The sequence below is a fragment of the Ochotona curzoniae genome, unplaced genomic scaffold (assembly GCF_017591425.1).
Source record: "Ochotona curzoniae isolate NIBS_2020 unplaced genomic scaffold, NIBS_Ocur_1.0 contig_908, whole genome shotgun sequence".
Classification (NCBI taxonomy): domain Eukaryota; kingdom Metazoa; phylum Chordata; class Mammalia; order Lagomorpha; family Ochotonidae; genus Ochotona; species Ochotona curzoniae.
The window spans coordinates 4,607,914-4,627,674 of record NW_024466607.1 but is presented as its reverse complement, the minus strand read 5'-3'; the positions used below and the strand labels follow the sequence as shown (position 1 = coordinate 4,627,674).

The window sequence follows — 19,761 nt, the reverse complement described above, 5'->3', positions numbered from 1 at the left end:
ATGCTGGGATCCCATGTGGTCGCTGGTTCTAATCCTGGCAGCTCCACTTCCCATCCAGCTCCCTGCTTGTGGCCTGGGAAAGCAGTCGAGGACGGCCCAAAGCCTTTGGACCCTGCACCTGCTTGGGAGAACCAAAAGAGGCCCTGGGCTCTTGGCTTCAGATCAGAACAGCTCCAGCTATTGCAGCTGCTTACGGTAAATCAACAGATGGAAGATCTTCCTGTCTCCTCCTCTTTGTATATCTGATTTTCTAATAAAAATAAATCTTAAAAAAAAAGTCCTATTCTTTAAATGAATGTACTGGGAAATATCCCTTATCCACCAATGTGCCTTGCACTGGGGGTTATATACTATCTGCCTACACTGCATGAACTGCTTTGGGGTGGAAATCAGTTCCAAACAGGAAATTTATCCTACAGACATTTCCCACACAGTTAATTACCTACACCGTTTTGATGCACTTGAAGTCAGACTTTTCAGAATTTCCCCTGTACGGCCAGCCCGTGGAGTCCAGAGCAGCTGAATCTGGGGTTAGTAGGCCCACCTGCACTACTGACGATGGGCTCAAAAGGTGTAAGGTGAGCGGGCATAGCAGCCAGAGCTCCACCAGTCCAGCCAGGACTTGCTAGGTCACAAGCCTCTGTGACCCTCGGGGCAAGACAGGCAACAAACACCCGACTCAGAGACCGACTCTGGCCAGATGACATCTTGTTCCAGGCCTGCACAGGAGGAACTGAGAACAAAAGGTACTACTCAACACCACACCCAGGAGAACTTGTCGGGGAAAGTTTGTGGCTAGTAAGATTTGAACAGAGGAAACCAGCATGCCCAAGGCAGAATGAATCCTATGTGAGCAAAATGGAGCTTCCACATGGGGATGAGCCCTTAGAAAGCCCAGCACAGATGTCACGTCTGAAAACCAGGGGGAAAAGCTTTACTCCTGCAGGCTGCAGTGTCTGGTTTCCACAGGAAGGAGACCCGGAGCATTTCCGTCTTGCACCGTGGTTCCGTGGTGTGTAGATGGAGTCTCCAGGTGCCAAGCAGCAGGTGGGACCACAGAGCAAGTCCTGTCCCGCCAGCTGAGCGCCGCCTGGTCCCAGGATGACTCGGCTCAGCCAGGAGTGAAGCAGCGCCTTGGCAGGTTTGATGTGGATGATCACTCCTCCGATCACGTCAGCCTGCCTCCAGCTCCTCTCCCCGCCACACTCACAGCAAGCAGATCAACTTGAGGAGTTTATTAAGGAAACATGAGAGGAAAAGGAGCCCCACGTGACAGAAAGAGAACTCTGAGAATGTCCTTTCGAGCCCAGTGGAGGCCTGGTCTTGACCTCCCCCAAGAAGAAGGAACTGGTGGCTGGCGACAGCACTGCCAAGGCGGGGGCAGTCTCAGCCAGGACTGCCCGCACCGTCCATCCGGGCATGAGGAGACTGCTGACAGGAGCAGTGCACAGGCCCTGAGGGCTGTAACAGAGTCTGAGAGAAGAAGGGGAGAAGCCGGCAGGGCCTGGACGCAGGGCCCCAGGCTTTGGGCTCTGGCAGCTTCCCAGACACCGACAGGTAGCCCCGCAAAGCGTGACAGGGAAGGTAGATGCTGCTGCTGTCACCAGCGTGCCCCGGACTTCTCCCCACATGCCACTCCACACGCCCAGATGCACATGGCAAGGCCCGCGGGCACACTTTTGAAAACAGAAAAACAAGAGAAAGCCCAGTTGCTCTTTAAGGAGATGAAGGCGCTGAGGCTGCTGGGGCCTTTCCCACGTGGCCTGCGCTCTGCGAAGCAACTTCCCAGCAGCAGCGCAGCAAGCTTCTAGGTGAGCGTCTCACCTTTTGTCACCTGTCAGGGAAAACCGACATTTAGAGACTCAAAACCACTGAGGGGCTTACAAGTCCCACTTCAACTCCTCCTAGACAGAGGGACATGGCAGGAAGACACCCACACACACGGCCCTGTCCCGCACTCACCCGTGCTTCGATGTATTCTATCCTCCGTTCCAGTGCCGTCAGCTTCTCATTTAGTGTGGCAAGTCGGGAACGACAAGACATGTCTGGGGGAGGGAGACACGTGCACAGGGTTAACGTTATGCACACACGGTGCCTGTGAACACGAGAGCCTCTGCAGGTTCCCTACTCCCGGCTCCAGATCTCCAGCCCCGCTCGCCTGCACCTGCGAGGAAGCAGCATGCGTGGCTGCATGAGCGCAGACAGCACTAAGACCAGGACCCGAGACCCTGGCTTATTCAGAGGGGTCCCGTCTGATCAGGTCACAAATGCTGACCAGAAAAGCAGAGGAAGTGGGTCAAAGGTGAGACAGTTGGAGATTGAAAGCGTGAAAATGACAACGCGTCACTGCTGGCTTTCACAGTAGAGGAGGGGCTGTGGCTGAAAGCCCCAGGCACCCCCAAGCTGCAGCAGTCCTCAGCTGCCTGCCAACCTCACAATGACATCAGGGAGCAGGGAAAGCAAGTGACAGGTAGAGCAGACAGGAGTGAGAAGGGCAGGCAGCCCAGGCCCAGTGACTGTCAGGGTTGGATTCCTGACTCACAGTAACCAAATGAATCCACGTGGATGCAGCCACAGGAAAGCAGCTCTCGGGCCCGCAGCGGTGGCCTAGCAGCTAAGGTCCTCGCCTTGCATGCACCAGGATCCCATATGGGCAAAGGTTCTAATTCCAGCAGCGCCACCTCCCACCCTGCTTGTGACCTGGGAAAACAGTTGAGGATGGCCCAAAGCCTTGGGATCCTGTATCTGCGTGGGAGACTCAGAAGAAGCTCCTGGCTTCTGGCCACTTCAGGAGTGAAGCAATGGATAGAAGATCTTCCTCTTTGTATCTCTTTCTCTCTTCTCTCTGTAAATCTGCCTTTCAAATAAAAAGAAATCTTAAAAAAAAAAGAAAGAAAGAAAGAAAAAGCAAAGAAAAAAAGGAGCTCTCACAGGCAGCCTAAAGATTTCAGGAGAAGACAGGCGGGAGGAAGGAAATGACTGGCGTGGGTGGGGAGGGGAGGCTGCCAACCCAGCGGGGCTGGGTGGGGTGGGGCAGTCTGGGAGCTGACCACTGTGGAGCAGGAGCTCAGCATGCCCTACCACCCGCTGCACAGACTGGGAACACACCTGGCACCCAGGGAAGCACCCTCGGGGCTGAAGAACAGCCCGGGGTTTCTTCCTCTGCTCTTTCTGATTTAAAAACACTTTTTTTTTTTTTTGGAAAGGCAGATTTACAGAAAGGAGAGACAGATCTGCTGGTTCACTCCCCAAATGGCCGCCAACACCCAGAGCTGAGCCGATCTGGAGCCAGGAGCTTCTTCCAGGACTCCCATGCAGGTGCAGGGTCCCAAGGCTTTGGGCCATCGTCTACTACTTTTCCAGGCAACAATCACTTGCAAGGCGAGGATTAGCTAACAAAGCCTTCAATACTAGGTCCTCAATTCCAACGTTGTTTCACTGCCTCAGTCAACATCTTCCCTTCGCAAACTTCTCCAACAGAAACTACCTGACTCTGTCCCCAGCACTCCCAAGCACCAGAGGACAGGGCACCTAAGCCTGGTTATCACCGCCCACCACTCCTCCATCACCAACTCAGCTATCTCCCAACCAGCTTTATTTTTAAATTCTGAAAACCCACTCTCTGAGACAGTCTCCCACACACTGATTCAACACTTAGTTAACAACTTTGCTTCTCACCCCGCCCCTGGCTGTTCTGCAAGTGCCTCCGCACCCGGCGTGACCAATCGGCATGCAGCTCCCCTCACTTGTGCCTCGTCCTGTCCAACCTTCTGGTCTGGGCTCACTCGGTTCACCGCACTCTGAGGCCTGCCCAGACGGCTGGGATTCTCCCTCTTCTGGATTTATACCTGACATTTATGCATGAATTTCCAATGTGCAAATCTGCACTGATTATCAGTTTCCCCTTTAGATAAGTATTTATCTTAATTTACTTTGATTTTATTTGGAACACTTTCCAAGGGCTAGCAACAGCCAGGGCAGGGCCAGGCCTGAGGCCAGAGCATAGAACCATACCCAGGTGGTCCCATATGGGTGGCAGGGATCCATCACCTGTCGTTTTTGGGATAAGCAGTCACAGCAAGCTGAACTGAAAGCAGAGGATGTGGCCATCTCAAGGGACAGCTTAACTTAGCCAAACGCCATCCCTCTCCCTAGATATAAGAATACTTGCCAGTTACTTAGAGTGCTGAAAGAACAAATGCCCATCACTACGGGAATAAGTTGATAAAACATGGTACAGCCAGGAGGCCCGTGGCTCAGTGGGTTAGTCCAGCACCTGGGCAGATCACCACGTTCTCAGAGCCCTGAGTCCTCATCCAGCCTGCTGCTGCACTGGGAACCTGAAACCCACAAGACCCAGATGGAGTTTTGGGCTAAGCTCAGACTGGCCCTGGCTGTTGTGGACATTTGGGGATGGAAGATCTCTCTAAGATTTATTTATCTTGGAGGCTGGCACAGGGAAAAACATTCATGCCACAAAGCCACAGACTTGTAATTTGTATTGTATACTTGCTCCATCACTAGGCAAGAGATTTTACTTTAAAAATGAAACATTGTTCTTTATTTGAAAGGCAGGGAGAAAGAGCTCCCCCTAAAGTACTACCATGGGCAGGAACCTGGCCCAAGCTCCTCATCTTCTCACCAAGGTCTGGTGTGGGAACCCAGACACGGAGGCCCTGCCTGCGGATGCAGGGCTGCGCTTCCCGTTCAGACATGCCACCCCAACCCGCGGCCTTCACTGCCAGGCCAATCCTGCACCCCGTTATCCTTTTAAAAGTCTCTTTACTGACATACAAGTTACCTACCTTTGTGGTCACCCACATAAACAGTGACAGAATTCAATGGCTTCTACACATGCACACAGCGTTGTACCACCATCCTCATTGGTTACATGTCCCTCCCATCCTGCTTCTCCCCTGTCCCAAAGCCACCACCACTTGACTCTAACGTCCTGTTCCAGAAGCTCTGCCTTGGTTTTTCTCCTTACCTTCCGGGACCACATTCTCTGACAGATCTAGCATCCTGCTTTCCCTGACATGCGACCTCTTTCTGTCACGACTACCCCAGATGTCTTCTTAGCTGGCTGCTGGAAGCTCAGGAGCACACGATGTGGGCGTTCCGGGAATGGCAGGAACATAAGCGCATACAACCTGTCATCTCCCACGACAAAAGGACACACCAAAATGATGGGGGAAGCAGCAGGAGGGGGGCCTTCCTGGAGGCCTGCTTGGCTCTGTCAATCTGGTTCTCAATCAGATTCCAGGAATGATCCCTGGCTGCATGCCTTCAGCTTAGTGGTTAAGAGAACTGTGTCCCACACCCTGACTACGTGACGCCCAGCCTTGCTCCGGACAGCTCCTGGGAGGCGGCACGGGATGGCTCAGGCCCCTGGACCCTGCCACCCATATGGATGACCTGGAGTGAATTCCCAACTACTAGCTCCAGATTGTGGTGTTTGGGGAGAACCAGTGGGTGGGTAGGAGTTTCCCGCTACTGGCCCACATGGATAAGCCCTGCTGAGAAGCAGGGAACGTTCAGTTCTAGAAGCTTTGGCCCCATTTCAGATCCATTAACTACGCACTGGTTCAAACACAACAGCCCGGGAGAGCAGGCAGCAGCTGGGAGCTCCATGGGCCCACCAGGGCAGTCCGTTCCATCTGCTATGCACCTCGCCTGCCGACACACAGCACGGAGCAGGCATCTCCTCTTCACCAGTGCTGCCTTTTCTGGAATTAATAAGGAGGTGAAACTTATTTCTCCAACAAAAGCCCACCTTTCTCTGAGGAGTGGGTACTATGTCTAGTCTCATTTCATTCCCACAGCATCTGACACACAGATGGTACCATGAGCACATTCTACTTGTTGATTAAGTACCAAAAACGAATTCTCTGAAATAGTCACGTTATTCTTTTCTCCTGCTCATAATTCCCTGCACGTATTAGCTTTAGAACTGGGGGAAAGTACAAAAATAAAAAGCTGAGATCTATGAGGATCTATTTTTAGAAACCCCCCCAGCACAGAGGCCTGTGTGGAGATGCTGGCGCTGCATTATGTTCAGGCGTGTTCCAACGTGGGAGACCCTGGCTCCTCTGCACAGATGGGGCCACACAGGAACAGCTCCCCTTCAACCTCTGCCAACTCTGTGGTCAGGGGGCTTCAGGACAAAGCTACCCTGAAGGGGCACGCTGGGCATCAAGATGGAAAATTCTGGATTGCTCACACTTGAAAGCCACAGCCTCAAGGCTGGTCTCAACACTGCCTGGTTTCTCGGCCCGTGTTAGTCTTCGGCAAAACTCCCCATTGTGACACTGTCCATTTTCAGGAACTTTCCTTGAGCACTCCTAAACATTAAGTCCACTTGCTGGGACATTCAGCAGAAACGTGCCCTCTGATACTGGATGGCAGTTTGTCCCAACAGGCACATTAACCACTATGCTAAATCGCCACACCAATTTGCTTTGATTTTTCTCCCACAAAGATTTTGAAAGGCAGTGATGGAGAGAGGAAGACAGAAAAAAATCTTGCCTTCACTGATGCACTCCCAAATGACTGCAGACCTCCCCAAGCCGGAACTCCGGCAGGAAAGCAGGTGGCAGAGACCCAAGTCCTCAAGTCACATCAACTGCCCCCCAGGATGAATTAGCAGGATGCTGGGTCGGAAGCCAAGAAGCCACGATTCAAGCCAGCATTCTGATATGGAAGACAGGCATCCCAAGCAGCGGCTTAACTCACGGTGCTGCCACCCGCCCGTGCCTTAACTTCCAAAATTCTGTATCATAATGCTGCTATTTCTTATTTGGAAATGTTTGATGTACTAAATTAATTTTCTACCATTTCCAGAAACCCCACCAAACATCTGCTGAGACAATCACTTTAATGGAAGACAGTAAGCCAAGGGAAGCTAAATCTTAGGCTCCTCCAGATCCTTAGTCCAGCTCCTACCAGACACCCAAAACACAAAGGAGTGGCTTGCCCTCCGCTGATTCAGAGGGTAGACCCAACCAGCGCAAACAGGTCACAGACAGACGCAGAGCCTCAGTCTCCCAGCAGCATCTCACTACACCACCAAGACCCACAGCGAGGACAGAGGCACCACATAGCGTCCCCACTGCAAGAGCGGCCAGGCTGACTCAGTTTCCAATGCTTTGGAGTCTGGATGCACCTATGCCACAGACCTATCAACTCTATCAATCAAGTCTTCTCATTCTGCTGCCAAAAACTTCCGGCAATTTCTCCCTGCTCCTCCAAAGCCTCCATCAGTCCACCTGGTTCCTCGGCATGGAATAGTCTTGGTTACTTTTAGTCTGGTTGCTTTTACCGGGTTCTTCCTCCGAGGTGAATTCATTGTGAGAATAGTGAAACAATTTGCCCTGAACTTTTAAAGCTTTTGAGGAAACCCGGAGAATCTGAGCAGTAAGTCGGTATTTCTAGAATGTTTCCGAGTCACGCAGATCAGATTTACCCACTTACTTTTTTCCCCAATACACCACACTCCTTTGCTTGGATTCCTCAGTCCCAGGACACATGAACTCTGTGACTTGTCACCAACCCTGCCCACTGTCACTGTGACATGACACACGCATAAGCAGTGTGGGGACACACACACTCTTTCCCCCTCATGTGCTCAGTCCCTGGCCTGAACACACCGCCACACCTCACAGGATGGCAGAGCACAGAAACCCAGTTCGTTCACACTGTCCCCATGCTGTCACTCCCTCCCCTTCAAGATGAGAACTTCCTGGGGACAGGTGGTGGTCTAGACGCTGCACCCCGTAGTAGGGGCTGGGCCTGAGTCCCACCTCTGCCTCCGACTCCAGTTCCCCACTCAGACTGCAGCAGCTTCGTGGGGGTCACACACTGAGTGCCCAGCACTTGCTTTCCGCCTGCTCTGCCCTGTTGCAACCATCTCATCAAGGCAGCGAATTAGAGGATGAGGGGGCTCTGGCTGCTCGCTTCTGTTCACAACCTCAGGGCTGCTGAGTGAGGAAATGGCTCCTCCTGTGTCCTTTGGGGCCAGCCTTGCTGAGAGCCGAGTCTCCTGTTGGTGCAGCACACCATAAGGGCGACAGTTCGAGGCCGGCTGCACCACCTCCACTCGGCTCCCTGCTGATGCACCTGGGAAACCTGGGGAAGGCCGACCAAGGGCTGGGGTCCCCGCAGCCCTGTGGGAGACCCCAAGGAAGCAGCAGGCTCCTGGCTTCTGCCTGGCCCAGCCCCAGCCGAGGCAGGCACCAGGGAAGTCAACCAGCGGGCTGAAGACCTGCCTCTCTAATAACTGGTACTCCCAAATAAATACATAAATAAATGGTTACTTATATTAAAAAAATAAAAAGGAAAAAAGACCTGACTCTGCATTGCTTTATGTATGCATACATAACACGCACAAGTCGGATTCCCCTACTTAAAGTCGCTGAATTAGCTAAAGGAACCTTCGTGCCACCTGCACATCCCGGGGGTCAAGCCAAAGGGTCTCGCGCGATGCCCCGAGGACCCAGGGAGCCGGCCAGCTTCCACCGCCCCGGCCACGGGACGGAGCCCACGGCAGGCGGACACCGCGCGAGGCCCGTGAGCTCACCCTGCGGCCGGAGAGCTCCGGGGAGGCTGCCCAGCGCAGCCGCGGGGTCCCGGGAGGACGGGGGAAAGCGGGGCCTGAAGGAGGAAGCGCAAACCGGCGAGGGCCGAGGGCTCGGGGCAGTCCACGGAGGCCTCCCTCCTCCCCCACTGACCGAACGAGTTGAGAAAGTCCGCGATTTTCTTGATGCTGCTGGTGATAACCTCAATGTACTCCCGGTTCGCCCAGTCCTGGTGAATCTCCCGTTGCACCGGATCCTCCTGTCCCGCCATGGCGGCCGCCTTGAGGAAGACTGTCTGCGCAGGCGCCGCGAGGCCCCCCCACCCGGGAGGCAGTGCGCCTGCGCCTCCAGCCCCAACCCGCCCCGGGGCACGCCAGGAAGCTCGGGCAGCGTGATGCGCCTGCGCAGCGTCACGTCCCCGCCCGCGTCGGCGCCCGGCTCCCACGCCCCGGAAAACAGATGCCGCGATTGCGGGGGAGATATGTGGTGCGCCTGCGCGCCGCCCGCCCACGCCCGCTGCGGTCGTTAGGGGGCGCCCGCGCTCCTCCCGCCAGCTTTGTCCGGTCGGCTGTGAGGTGGGCACCGTGCGCTCAAGACGGCCAGTCGTCTTTAAAGCACTTTCCAGTACCACCACCGCGCGTGTAGCAAACAGCTTTCTTTTTTAGTGATGGAGGGGCTGAGGTGAAATTGGTAGACTGACAAATTTCCTTTCAGAAGGAAATCTGTAAATTGATTAGATCTGTTAACAAATTCAAACCTTTTGATCTTTCAGTAAGGAGATAAGTCACTTGAAGAAAGATGCTGTCTGCAACATTATCTGTTCATGCTACAACCACCGAACCTCCCCAGTTGAGGGTTAAAACAGTTAAGGCAATATTTTTAAAGAAGTATATATATTTATATATTACTCTCATTACAATCATCACTTGAATGACAGTCATTTAGGGGTAATATATTAAATATTTTTAGATATTTATATTGTTTCATATACATATTTTTTAAACCACAAGCTTTTAAGTGCCAATTACCGGCACCTGGCAACATCGAGACAGGAATGAAACCTGAGGAAGAAAATACAAAATTTTTCTTTAATCATTGCAACTCTGCTAAAATCGTGACTGGTGGGTGGCAATAGGAGAACTGAACCCCAAATGCCAAAACGGGAATTGCTAAGGCAGTGGAACAGACAATTTTCATTTCAGTGAGGCTTTTCAATCTGGTATGCAGTAAGTACCTTTGACTTGAAGGAGTCAGTTTCCAGCAGTAGCTAGGAAGAAAGCAGTCAGCCCACTCCTATACAGATGGTTTTATTCTCAGCTGAGCCTCCCAGAGCCTGTGTGGGGTAAGGGGCATCACAGCTCTCGCCTTAGAACCTCTCGCAGTCACTGTGGGAGAGCGGTTCTCCCTGACAGTTGGGAACACAGACCCCCCATATACACTTACTGGTCCACTCCCCTAGTGCCCATACCAAGCCCTGAGCTGGGAGATCCACCGGGCCTTTCACCTCGGAGCAAGTCTGCTCACCTGAGCCCCGGCGGACCTGAGCAGGCAATCAGGAGACTTTGGTGTGGAACACGGGGAGGGGATTGCCAAGCAGCCACCTCTCACGCCGATTTCTGATTTTTTTTTTTTAATGTGTGAGAGACAGACTCTCTTTGGTGGTCGGGTGGTCTGACCCCCCAGGCTATCCTCCTCAGTCTGTCTCCCTTAGGAGCACCTGTCCTGCCAGCTGTGCCTTCTGCACTCAGCATGCACAGTTCCACGCAGACAGGGAGGCAGCCTGCCAGCTGTCTGCTGCAGCCGCAGGCTGCACACAGGGAACTGGGGATGAAGGAGCCGCCCACAGCAGGTGTCGGAATTCATGCTGTAGTCACACACAAAGCAGAGGGCTGGTCGGGGAGTCGAGGGCGGATATGGACCGTTCTCTGCTAACTCTGCACCGAGCCTGCTTTCAGGGCTGGGGCCGCAAACCCAGCTGCACAGCTCTGACCACTGCCTTGCGGCTGGGAACCTGTCCTCCACCACCTAAGCACAGGCACACCGGGACGGTGGCGTGGGGACAGGAAGCGTGAGGATGGGATTCGAACCCGCTGCGATGTCCCAAGGAAGGGCGGAGAGGGGAGCTCCCAGCGTGGTGCCTCGAGCCTGACCCGCCCCTCTTCCAGGTCTCGCGCTCCCCCGTGGCCCTGGGTCATAAAGGCGGTTGCCAGGCGCCCCGCGGAGGAAAGATGCGTCCTGGAGTCGCGGGCCCCCACTCTGGAGCGTGCGGCCCACGGAGTTCAGCAGGTGAGCCGCCGCCGGCCCGATGGTGGGACTGGGCCCGGCTCCCGCCGCCTCCTGCGCCTCCGCCGGAGCTGCCGGGCCCCGGCCCCGGTACGGACAAGCTCCCTTCCCCCCGCGGGGTCTCAGCTGCACTCCGCCACTGTCGCGCCCTTTCTCCGGTTGGGGTGAGGGGTGGGAATCAAGAGACAGGATGGAAGGGACGCCGGTTTGTTCAGAGAAGCAGGTGTTTTCCACTGGGGACCTGGGAGCAGAGGGCAGCGTGGTGGAGATGGGGTGAACAATCTGTATTTAAACCTCTGCTGAAGGGGTCGACAGACCTCGGTGGGAAGCCCACTTGCCTTGCGCCCCTCCTACATGGGCTCAGCTAGGCAGAGGAAGCCTTTCACCTCTCCAAAGACCGAGCCTTTTGTTAATAACTGTCTGGGTGTAGCTGAATCACTCCTCTTTCCCAGTCCCGCCCAGGTCTGGGGGTCCCTGAGGCCAGGATGGGTCCAGGCTTGCACAGCCCCTCCCAGGCTGCCAGTCTCTCCTGGGAAACAGCCAGGATTTGGACACTGGGTAGCTGGGCTGGTGGATCAGAACCCTGGCACATATCCTGTGTGATGGCCATCAGACCATAGGTGTGAGATCTCGCAACCAGTTCCTTTTAAACAAACTTTACAAACTGTGGTAGAGTTCAACCTTTTACAGCATTTCCGGGGCGATGCTTGGATGGAGTGTGGCCAAGATGAGAGAGAGAACAGCGGTGCCACTTAACACCTGGCAGGTAGCAGGTACTTGGCACATATTAGCTTTGCCTGAACTCAGCAAAACCCCTTTTGTTCTGGTAATTTGAGAGAAGTCTAAATTAGAGTTGGCTAAATGTTGAGCTAGCAGTATTCCCCAGCCTTGTCCTTCATCTTCAAAGACAACCAATCAAGGTCATAACCAGCAGCTATCCCTTAGAAAAACAGACAACCCTCGCCGGCACTTCTGGGATGTCCACCCCTCCAAGTTGCCTTCTCCCTGGGGGACTCTGCCTGGAGTAATTCACTCAGAGGGCACAGAAGCAGCCAGGCTTTTTGAGCGGCTCCCTGGGCTGGAAGTGAGATGGGTCAGGTATGAGAAAGGCGGCTGGGCCCACACAGTTCTGATGCTGTAGGCCAAAGGGGAAGAACAGTTGGCATTTCCACAAGTTTCCCAAGTAGTCTGTTTCTACTTTGGTAGGCGAATGCTGGGAGAACCTCTGAGACAAGGCTTTGCTGAGCAGCTCATCTCATACGAGGAGGCCTCACGGGAGGTTCAGGCAGCCACCACCATCCTGGAGGGGCAGACTATGCTGTTAGCAAGTCTGGAGTCAGAAGAAGTCCCCATGGTGCAAGTGCTTAGTTCATTTTATTTTATTTAAAAGATTTATTTATTTTTATTGGGAAGGCAGATATACAGAGAGGAAGATCTTCTCATGGTTCACTCCCCAAGTGGCTGCAACAGCTGGATCTGAGCCAATCTGAAGCCAGGAGCCAGGAGCTTCCTCCAGGTCTCCATTTTGGGTGCAGGGTACCAAGGCTTTGGGCCGTCCTCGACTACTTTCCCAGGCCACAAGCAGGGAGCTGGATGGAAAGCAGGGCCGCTGGGATTAGAACTGGCACCCATATGGGATCCCAACACGTGCAAGGCGAGGACTTTAACCACTACATTATTGTGCCGGGCCCGCCTAGTTCATTTTAGGCCAAACCCATTTCCCCTGTCAAGTCAACTAGGACCGACCTGCAGAGGCTTCTGGGCAAGTTGAAGCTTTGGTGGGTACAGCAGTCACCACACTTGATATCTGTCAGGCTCCCCAACTACTCCCCCTTAGCACACACGAACACCCTGATCCCGGGTTCTACTCCTGGGAACTACAGTTCAAGTCTGTAATGCGGAGGTAGGATGGGTCTGTGTGGCTGGGAGCAGCTGAAGCACTCCTCCTCGGCAGCCGCTCCAGGACACCCTGTGTTCTCATTCCTCTCCTGCAGGACTGTCAATGGCAGGATACCAGCTCTGGTCACCATGGACCCCACTGGACGAGAGCTTCCAATGGCTGCGGCATACGACACCTACACCTTCCTCCAAGCACCCCTTCAGGGCCTCCCCCTGTTTCCCGCACACCCCTTCTGACCTTGAAGTGCAGCTGTGTTTTCAAGAGGTCACTCTGGTCCTAGACAGCCCGTTCCTGGAAACTGGGGTGAGTCCCAAGTTACCGCAGCATACGTCAGAGCTCCGAACGCTGAACAGTAAGAAAGGCCTGGTCAGGAAGCCCCAGCCTGTCCGCCTCAGGGGAGTGGACTCTGTCTTTGGCAGGGTCATCACGGCCCAACCTCCAAAGTGGACTGGAACCTTCAGAGTTTCCGACAAGTCGGCCTTCTGCAAAATCATCAGCAGGGAGCACCAGTGGCCCACTGGGCTTAAGGAGCCTCAGATTCAGATGACGGTGACGATGTGCAAACAGATGCTACGCTCCATCCTCTTGCTGTACGCGACATACAAGAAGTGCACCTTTGCCTTGCAGCACTCCAAATGAAGAACCTCTGCAGCGCCCTCTGGTGTGCACTTGAGGCCTACGGAAAACTGTCCACGCGCACCCAGCTGCCTTGGCCCAGCCGGCCTGCTTTTCTGTCGGGCAATGAATGATAGCCGAGGAGCCCACTGATTGCTTTTGTCTCCAGTGATACAATGAGCGATGACACCTCCTTGGGAGAACAGCCATTTAGGAGTCAAACAAGCACTGACTTTGTACATGGAATAAAGAACCAATAAACCATACCCACAGTGAGCCCTGTGTGAAGTCACTGTGACCGTGAGATGACGTGCTGGGGGACAAGGTGGTCAGGAAGTGGTGGATGGATGTCTGGTCGCCAGAAGATGAAGGGGTCAAATAGGTGGGCTAAGGGTTAGGTTTTTTTTGTTTTTTAAAGATTTACTTATTTTTATTGCAAAGTCAGATTTACAGAGAGGAAGATCTTCTGTCTGATGATTCACTCATCAAGAGACCGCAACAGGCAATCTGAAGCCAGGATCTGAAGCCAGAAACTTCCTCCAGGTCTCCATTTTGGGTGCAGGGTACCAAGGCTTTGGGCCATCCTTGACTGCTTTCCCAGGCCACAAGCAGGGAGCTGGATGGGAAATAGGGCTGCCGGGATTAGAACCGGCGCCCATATGGGATCCTGGCGCAATCAAGGTGAGGAGTTTAGCTGCTAGGCCACCACCTTAGGCCCTAAGGATTAAAAAATCGTTTTAAAAAATCATGTAATAGTGACAACAAAACCAGCCACCCCGCCAGTGTTGCAAAGCACACAGAAGGTCAGAAATAAACACAGGCACTGCCGGGGCTCTCGGGCACACATCTCCAGCTGGTAAGCACTCCTGATGTTGCTTTCCAGAAATTATCTCTGGGCCCAGCATGATAGCAGAGTTGTTAAAGTCCTCACTTTGCATGCACTGGGATCCCATATGGGTGCTGGTTCTAATCCCAGCATCTCTGCTTCCCATCCAGCTCCCTGCTTGTGGCCTGGGAAAGCGGTTGAGGACGGCCTAAAGCCTTGGTACCCTGCACCCGCTTAGGAGACATGGAGGAGGTCCTGGCTTCGGATTGGTTCAGCTTCAGCCGTTGCAGCCACTCGGGGAGTGAATCATCAGATGGAAGATCTTCCTCTCTGTCTGTCCTCCTCTCTGTGTATCTGCCTTTCCAATAAAAATCTTTTAAAAAAAATTATCTGATAGCTTTCTTGTAACTACATCACAGGCATAACTCAAAAAGTAGGGGTAAATTCACACTACAAATGCAAAGCCAGTGATGTAGATGCTTTCTCCCTTTTATCTTACACTGACACAAAATCTTTTTAAAATCCAAAGTATAGCCAAACTATGCGTTTTGACCTTTGGTGGGCACTGGCAGGAAGTTAGTCATCCATCCAAAAAGACCAAAGGTCTTCTTGTCTCAAATGAATATGATCTGTGTAACAGGAGACCTGATCTGTATCTATGTTGCCAACGGTCCCAGGACTTCTCTAAGGTCTACTTCAGTTCATCTAATAAGAAAGGATACAATGAAGGAATGAAGTAACTGAGGTACAACTTACAACAGTTTATTTGCAAAATTAGAACAAAGGTAAATGCTAGAATGAACCAAGACATTTCAGCTGCTCCGTTGCGCCTGGGCCCCTGCCACCCATGTGAGAGACCCACGTGGAGTCCCAGGCTGCTGGCTTCAGCCTGGTGTGAGCCTGGCCATTAGCATAGAGAACAAACAGATGGAAGATCTCTTTGTCTCTGCCTTTCACATAAGCAAGATTTAGAAATTATTAAAAAAAAAATTCAAAACTTGTTTTGAAGACCCAACATCATGACTCCAAGTGTTTTCTGCAGGGTGGCACTTCCCTGATGTAAAAGTCAACACCACAACCCAGGCACCCTGGGCGGGAGCGAATATTAGACAAGCCGTGATGCCCACCGTTCATCACATGAAGCCCACTCTTCAAGGACAAGCAGGGGGCTTCCTGCTGCAAAAGCTGGCAGCTGACGGCAGACCCAGAATGCTACTGCCAAGAGGGCCAGGGTCTCTGGAACCTCTAATCAGAGCTGTCATCACTCTCGTTGCTCTCCTGCTCCTTTTCTTCATCACTCACTGCATCTCCTTCGTCTTCGTTACCATCCTAAAGCGCAAAGGGCAAACAGGTATGAGGTCATCATCCCAGGGACCCTGTGAACTGACTGAGCGCGCCCACAGGATGCACAGCTGTGCTATGACCAGCTGACACCACTCGTCAATCAGCAGCTCCTGCAAGTGCTCTCCACATCATGACGACTGAGCCAAGACCACAGACACTGAATCATGCCATCTGCAATGTGAGCCAGCCTACGTGCTGCTCAATCAATAAGCTATGGTCCCCCAGCTTCACTGCACATATGTGACAGGTACAAAATAGGCACTTTGTGCAGAACGAAACAGGTGTTCTAAGTCCCAGCATATCTCAACAGGAAACAGCACAAGATATTGTCTGGCTTGACACTTTACTACAGGAAGTTTGCTTAGGAAAAAGCAGCCAGCTTGAATTCTTTGTGAAAACAAGGTAGATGTGGGGTGTATTAAGCAAATAAAAGCAAGGCCCATGTACATGAAAAGACCCTTCATACTAAACCATCTGTCTGCATCAACTCCAAACTGCCCAGAGAAAGCGTCAGAGAGCGCTACAACCAAAATCCCCTGGGTCCACCGCAACTGAAGTCTATTTTACTTTAAATTTCAAAAAACATTTTATCACAGAACAAAACAAAACAATACAAACTTTTTTATTCCTTCTTGGTGGTAGTTTCTGACTCGGTACCATGACTTTCACCAAATGATTTTTGATTTCTACGTTCAAATGTGTTTAAAGCATTTATCTCACCTTTGCATCAAAGAGCACCTCTTCCCTGTCCCCTTCTAAAAGTGTCAGATAAGAAACTGTGAGAAGAGCTGGCTGCAATGGGAGAAAATCTTCCACAGAAGAAATGAGAGGCAGTCCAAGCCTGTGCGGTGGTCCTCTGGCCCAGAAGTTCTGCACCTCCCATGACCCAGGCAGAGTGGACAAAGCACGCCTCTAACACTGGATTCTGGCTCCTCTGATGGACATACCTCTGCGGCTTTGCTCCTGGAGACCTGGGATGACTCATCAGCCTCACTTTCCTCTCCCATGCTCTCCTGGGAATTCTGGGAGAGAATCTCTTCACCCTAAAGGAAGATGAACCAAGACAAGTAGTGCACTGCAACAGACACATCTAGAATCTTGAGGAGGAAAGGCTGAGCATGCAAGGAGATATTCTAGCCATTCAAAAGCAAGTCAAACATGAACCCCAACTGTGATCCAACCCTTCAAAACGAGGAAGTCCAACGGGCTGGTATTATGGTGCAGCACGTTAAGCTGTCCCGAGATGCTGGCATCCCGTATGAGCACCAGTTCCTGTACCTGCTGCTCTCTTCTGCTAATGTGCTTGGGAAAACAGCTGAAGATGGGTTCCTGCCACCCATGGGGGAGGCCCAGGGAAAGTTCCAGGCTCCTGGTTATGGCCTGGGTTGTGGCCATGTGGGGAATAAACCAACACATGGAAACCATCTGTCTCTCTCACCTTCTAACTCTGCCTCTCAAATAAATAAACAAATCTTTAATAATAATAACAACAATAATATTAAAAGGATGTTTAGTCTAAGGTTTCTGACAGTTCAAGGAGTTCTACAACAGTCAGTCATTGCACTTTAATATCACACTAGACTTTAAAAGATCAGACTGTACTGGTGACTCAGTTAATCCTGAAATTCCCCCAACAGCTCAGTGTCTATAAACCCCAATCCATCACCCATTCAGGGACAAGCAGAGGATGAAGCACACTGCATTGCAGCGATTTAGGGATATCAACTCTGGGGAGCCAGTGTGATGGTTCAACTGGCTAATACTCCTCCTGCAAGCACCGGTAACCCATATGGGTACTGGTTCGTATCCCAGCTACTGCACTTCCCATCCAGCTCAGTTTGTGGCCTAGGAAAGCAGTGGATGATGGCTCAAGTATCTGGGCCCACATCCCTCTGGCGGGAGACCTGGATGGAGTCCAAGGCTCCAGGCTTCAGTCTAGACCAGCCACGGCATCCATTTGGGGAGTGAACCAATACATAGAAGATCTCTATCTCCCTGCTCTTCTTCTGTTGCTTTTTAAATAAGTAAATAAATATTTAAAGAGAATAAGTGCATCACCACCATTTAGATTCAAACCCTGGCTCCATTCATTTATTGCTGAATAATCTTATAGTTATTTAAATTTCTGACCTTGAGTTTTTCATAGATCCACCTCATATGGCTGATATAAAGAAAGAAAACTAACTCCCTGCCGCTTTATTCTTTCCCTAGGCAGGAATTACGTGCACGATGAGAAGGGCTTGGATCCTATCGGAAAGATGCTATGACTGTGGGTGTTTGCTTTGTGGTTCCAAAGTGCCTGCATTCGACACCCAGCTCCACGCCCAACCCAGATGCTGGGGGATAGTTGGATGCTGGGGGATAGTTGGATGAAGTATCTACCTCTCAGCTCACGTGTGTACCTCTTATTACACGCACTGAAGGGAGTGCATGGGCAGATGCGAGTGCGTGCTGTCTGCCTCTGTCTGGAAGGAAGAGCAATAAAGAGACAGGAGAGCGGGACAGAGAAAAGACAGGAGGGTTCAAAGACTCACGTGCTGGAACCCCACAGCAGTGTTTAACAGAACTCGGGACTCGAGTCACTCAATGGAAAGACCTTAGAAACGCTCCTTCATCAGAATTAGACAAGGTAACCTCAGGGATACACATGGGCTTGCAGAGGGGAAACCCAACAGGTTCTGGTTGGTTTGCTTTTGGTTTTTGAGATTTCATTCTCTTCACATTTATTTGAGGGCAGTTAGGGCAGACTTTTATTCTACTGGCTCACTCCCCAAATGACTACACCAACCAGGACTGGGTGAGGCTGCATCAAGCAGACTAGAATTCCCCTGGGTCTCCAGGTGGATGCAGGGGCCCAAGCACTTGGGCCTTATGCCAGTTAGTTTCCCAGAGAGTTATTACAGCAGCCAAGCCTCAAACCAGCACCCAATGGGAGTCTAGCATTGCGGGCAGCAGCTTTACCCACTATGCCACAACACTGAGGCCCCAGCAAGTCTTCCTCTGCGCGGAGAGGCTGATTAGACTGACAAGGATTTCAGATGACTTCCCATACAAACTTTCTCTTTCCAGGTTTATTTAAAAACTAGAATAATAAAGAGGGAGGAATGTGTATGTGTGTACGCACGTGTGCATGTAAGGGGTGGGGAGCAGGGAAGGGGGAGGGGAGGGGAGGGGAGGGGAGGGGAGGAGGGAAGGGGAGAGGAGGGGAGAGACAGAGAGAGAATCAGAATAAGAATATGAATCTTTCCTGCACTGGATCATTCCCAATCAGCTACAGCCAGCAGAGCTGGTGCCACTCCATCCAGTCTCCCACATGGGTACTAAGGGTCCACACTCAGGCCATCCTCCACTGATTTCCCAGGCACAGACAGGCAGCTACACAGGAAGCAGAGCAGCTAGAATCACAAGCCAAGGCTTAACCTATTACGTCACAATGCTGGCATCCCTTTCCTAATTTCTTATCCTGCGAGAGAAACACAGGAGTGGGAAATGACTAAGAGCGGCACCCAGGCTCACCTGCAAGTCCCGGTTCTTCAGGTTACCTAGCCAGAAAGCCTCTCTACAGTTGTTAAGGACCAGCATGGCTTTGACCCTGCAGACCAGCAGCTCCAGGCTCTTTTTGAGCAAAGGCACATGTTTGGTGAGTCTGGTGTCCTGGTGAATCTGAAAGGAAACACACACCCATCTCATCTGCATTCACACCATGCTTTCACTTTCCTATACAAAATCGTTCGATTTCTCGACACCTCAGACACTGAGTCAGAGCAGAAGCCCTGAGCATTTGAACAGACTTATTCCAGCAAACAGCCAAGAACAGTAGCTGGCAATTTCAAAGCTTAGAAGACATGCCAGCAAAGCCTCTATATCCGCTTTAAAACTTTCCAACCACTCCTGAGTCTCCCTAAGTACCCTTCACATGGTGCTGTGACACACGAGGCAGCTCTGCTGTGCTTCTGCAGACAGGAAGCAGGGGAGCTTCGCCAGGGGAAGCTGCTAACGCCACGATGTTCTCAAAACAGAGGTGTGACCCTTGACAACTAGCACGGCTGAAAAGCTCTAAGGAGGGCTATCTCCAGCAGAGACCCTGCTTGCGCGACTCCCCGCCCCGGCCCCGGCCACTGTCAGCAACGCCTCCAGAAGCACCTCTCATAGGAAAAGGGGCAAGCTGCAGATGCAGAATTTCCCCTCTAGGTAACAGCAACCACTTTCTCCGCACTCAC

At 52.1% G+C, this 19,761-nt stretch overlaps 3 protein-coding genes across 3 annotated transcripts in view; 1 reads left to right on the top strand and 2 right to left on the bottom strand.

The window, feature by feature from the left end:
• Nucleotides 1-1,220: 1,220 nt before the first annotated feature.
• On the bottom strand, nucleotides 1,221-8,885 carry BRK1 (BRICK1 subunit of SCAR/WAVE actin nucleating complex). The gene is made up of 3 exons (XM_040995182.1): nucleotides 8,727-8,885; nucleotides 1,963-2,045; nucleotides 1,221-1,834 (listed from the first exon to the last, which is right to left on the bottom strand). The coding sequence occupies exons 1-3, from the start codon at nucleotides 8,842-8,844 to the stop codon at nucleotides 1,808-1,810; spliced, it is 228 nt and encodes a 75-aa protein (XP_040851116.1). The 5' UTR covers nucleotides 8,845-8,885; the 3' UTR covers nucleotides 1,221-1,807.
• A 1,924-nt stretch (nucleotides 8,886-10,809) lies between these two features.
• On the top strand, nucleotides 10,810-13,637 carry FANCD2OS (FANCD2 opposite strand). The gene is made up of 2 exons (XM_040994888.1): nucleotides 10,810-10,859; nucleotides 12,851-13,637. The coding sequence occupies exon 2, from the start codon at nucleotides 12,859-12,861 to the stop codon at nucleotides 13,393-13,395; it is 537 nt and encodes a 178-aa protein (XP_040850822.1). The 5' UTR covers nucleotides 10,810-10,859; nucleotides 12,851-12,858; the 3' UTR covers nucleotides 13,396-13,637.
• Nucleotides 13,638-14,938: 1,301 nt separating this feature from the next.
• Nucleotides 14,939-19,761, bottom strand: part of FANCD2 (FA complementation group D2) — a 60,287-nt gene continuing 55,464 nt past the window's right edge. Inside the window, exons 42-44 of the mRNA XM_040995181.1 lie at nucleotides 19,058-19,204; nucleotides 16,489-16,584; nucleotides 14,939-15,526 (exon numbers count right to left, since the gene is read on the bottom strand). Coding sequence (XP_040851115.1) covers nucleotides 15,443-15,526; nucleotides 16,489-16,584; nucleotides 19,058-19,204 — 327 coding nt within the window. The 3' untranslated portion in view covers nucleotides 14,939-15,442. The remainder of the gene's footprint in view (nucleotides 15,527-16,488; nucleotides 16,585-19,057; nucleotides 19,205-19,761) is intronic.

What these genes read in the sequence shown, in the direction of transcription:
- BRK1 (XM_040995182.1), bottom strand. Translation starts at nt 8,844, where the DNA reads ATGGCGGGACAGGAGGATCCGGTGCAACGGGAGATTCACCAGGACTGG. An exon ending in GGACTTTCTCAACTCGTTCG is followed by an intron (nt 2,046 to 8,726) that starts GTCAGTGGGGGA and finishes TCCCTCCCCCAG; the next exon opens with ACATGTCTTGTCGTTCCCGA. An exon ending in TAGAATACATCGAAGCACGG is followed by an intron (nt 1,835 to 1,962) that starts GTGAGTGCGGGA and finishes TTTCCCTGACAG; the next exon opens with GTGACAAAAGGTGAGACGCT.
- FANCD2OS (XM_040994888.1), top strand. Translation starts at nt 12,859, where the DNA reads ATGGCAGGATACCAGCTCTGGTCACCATGGACCCCACTGGACGAGAGC.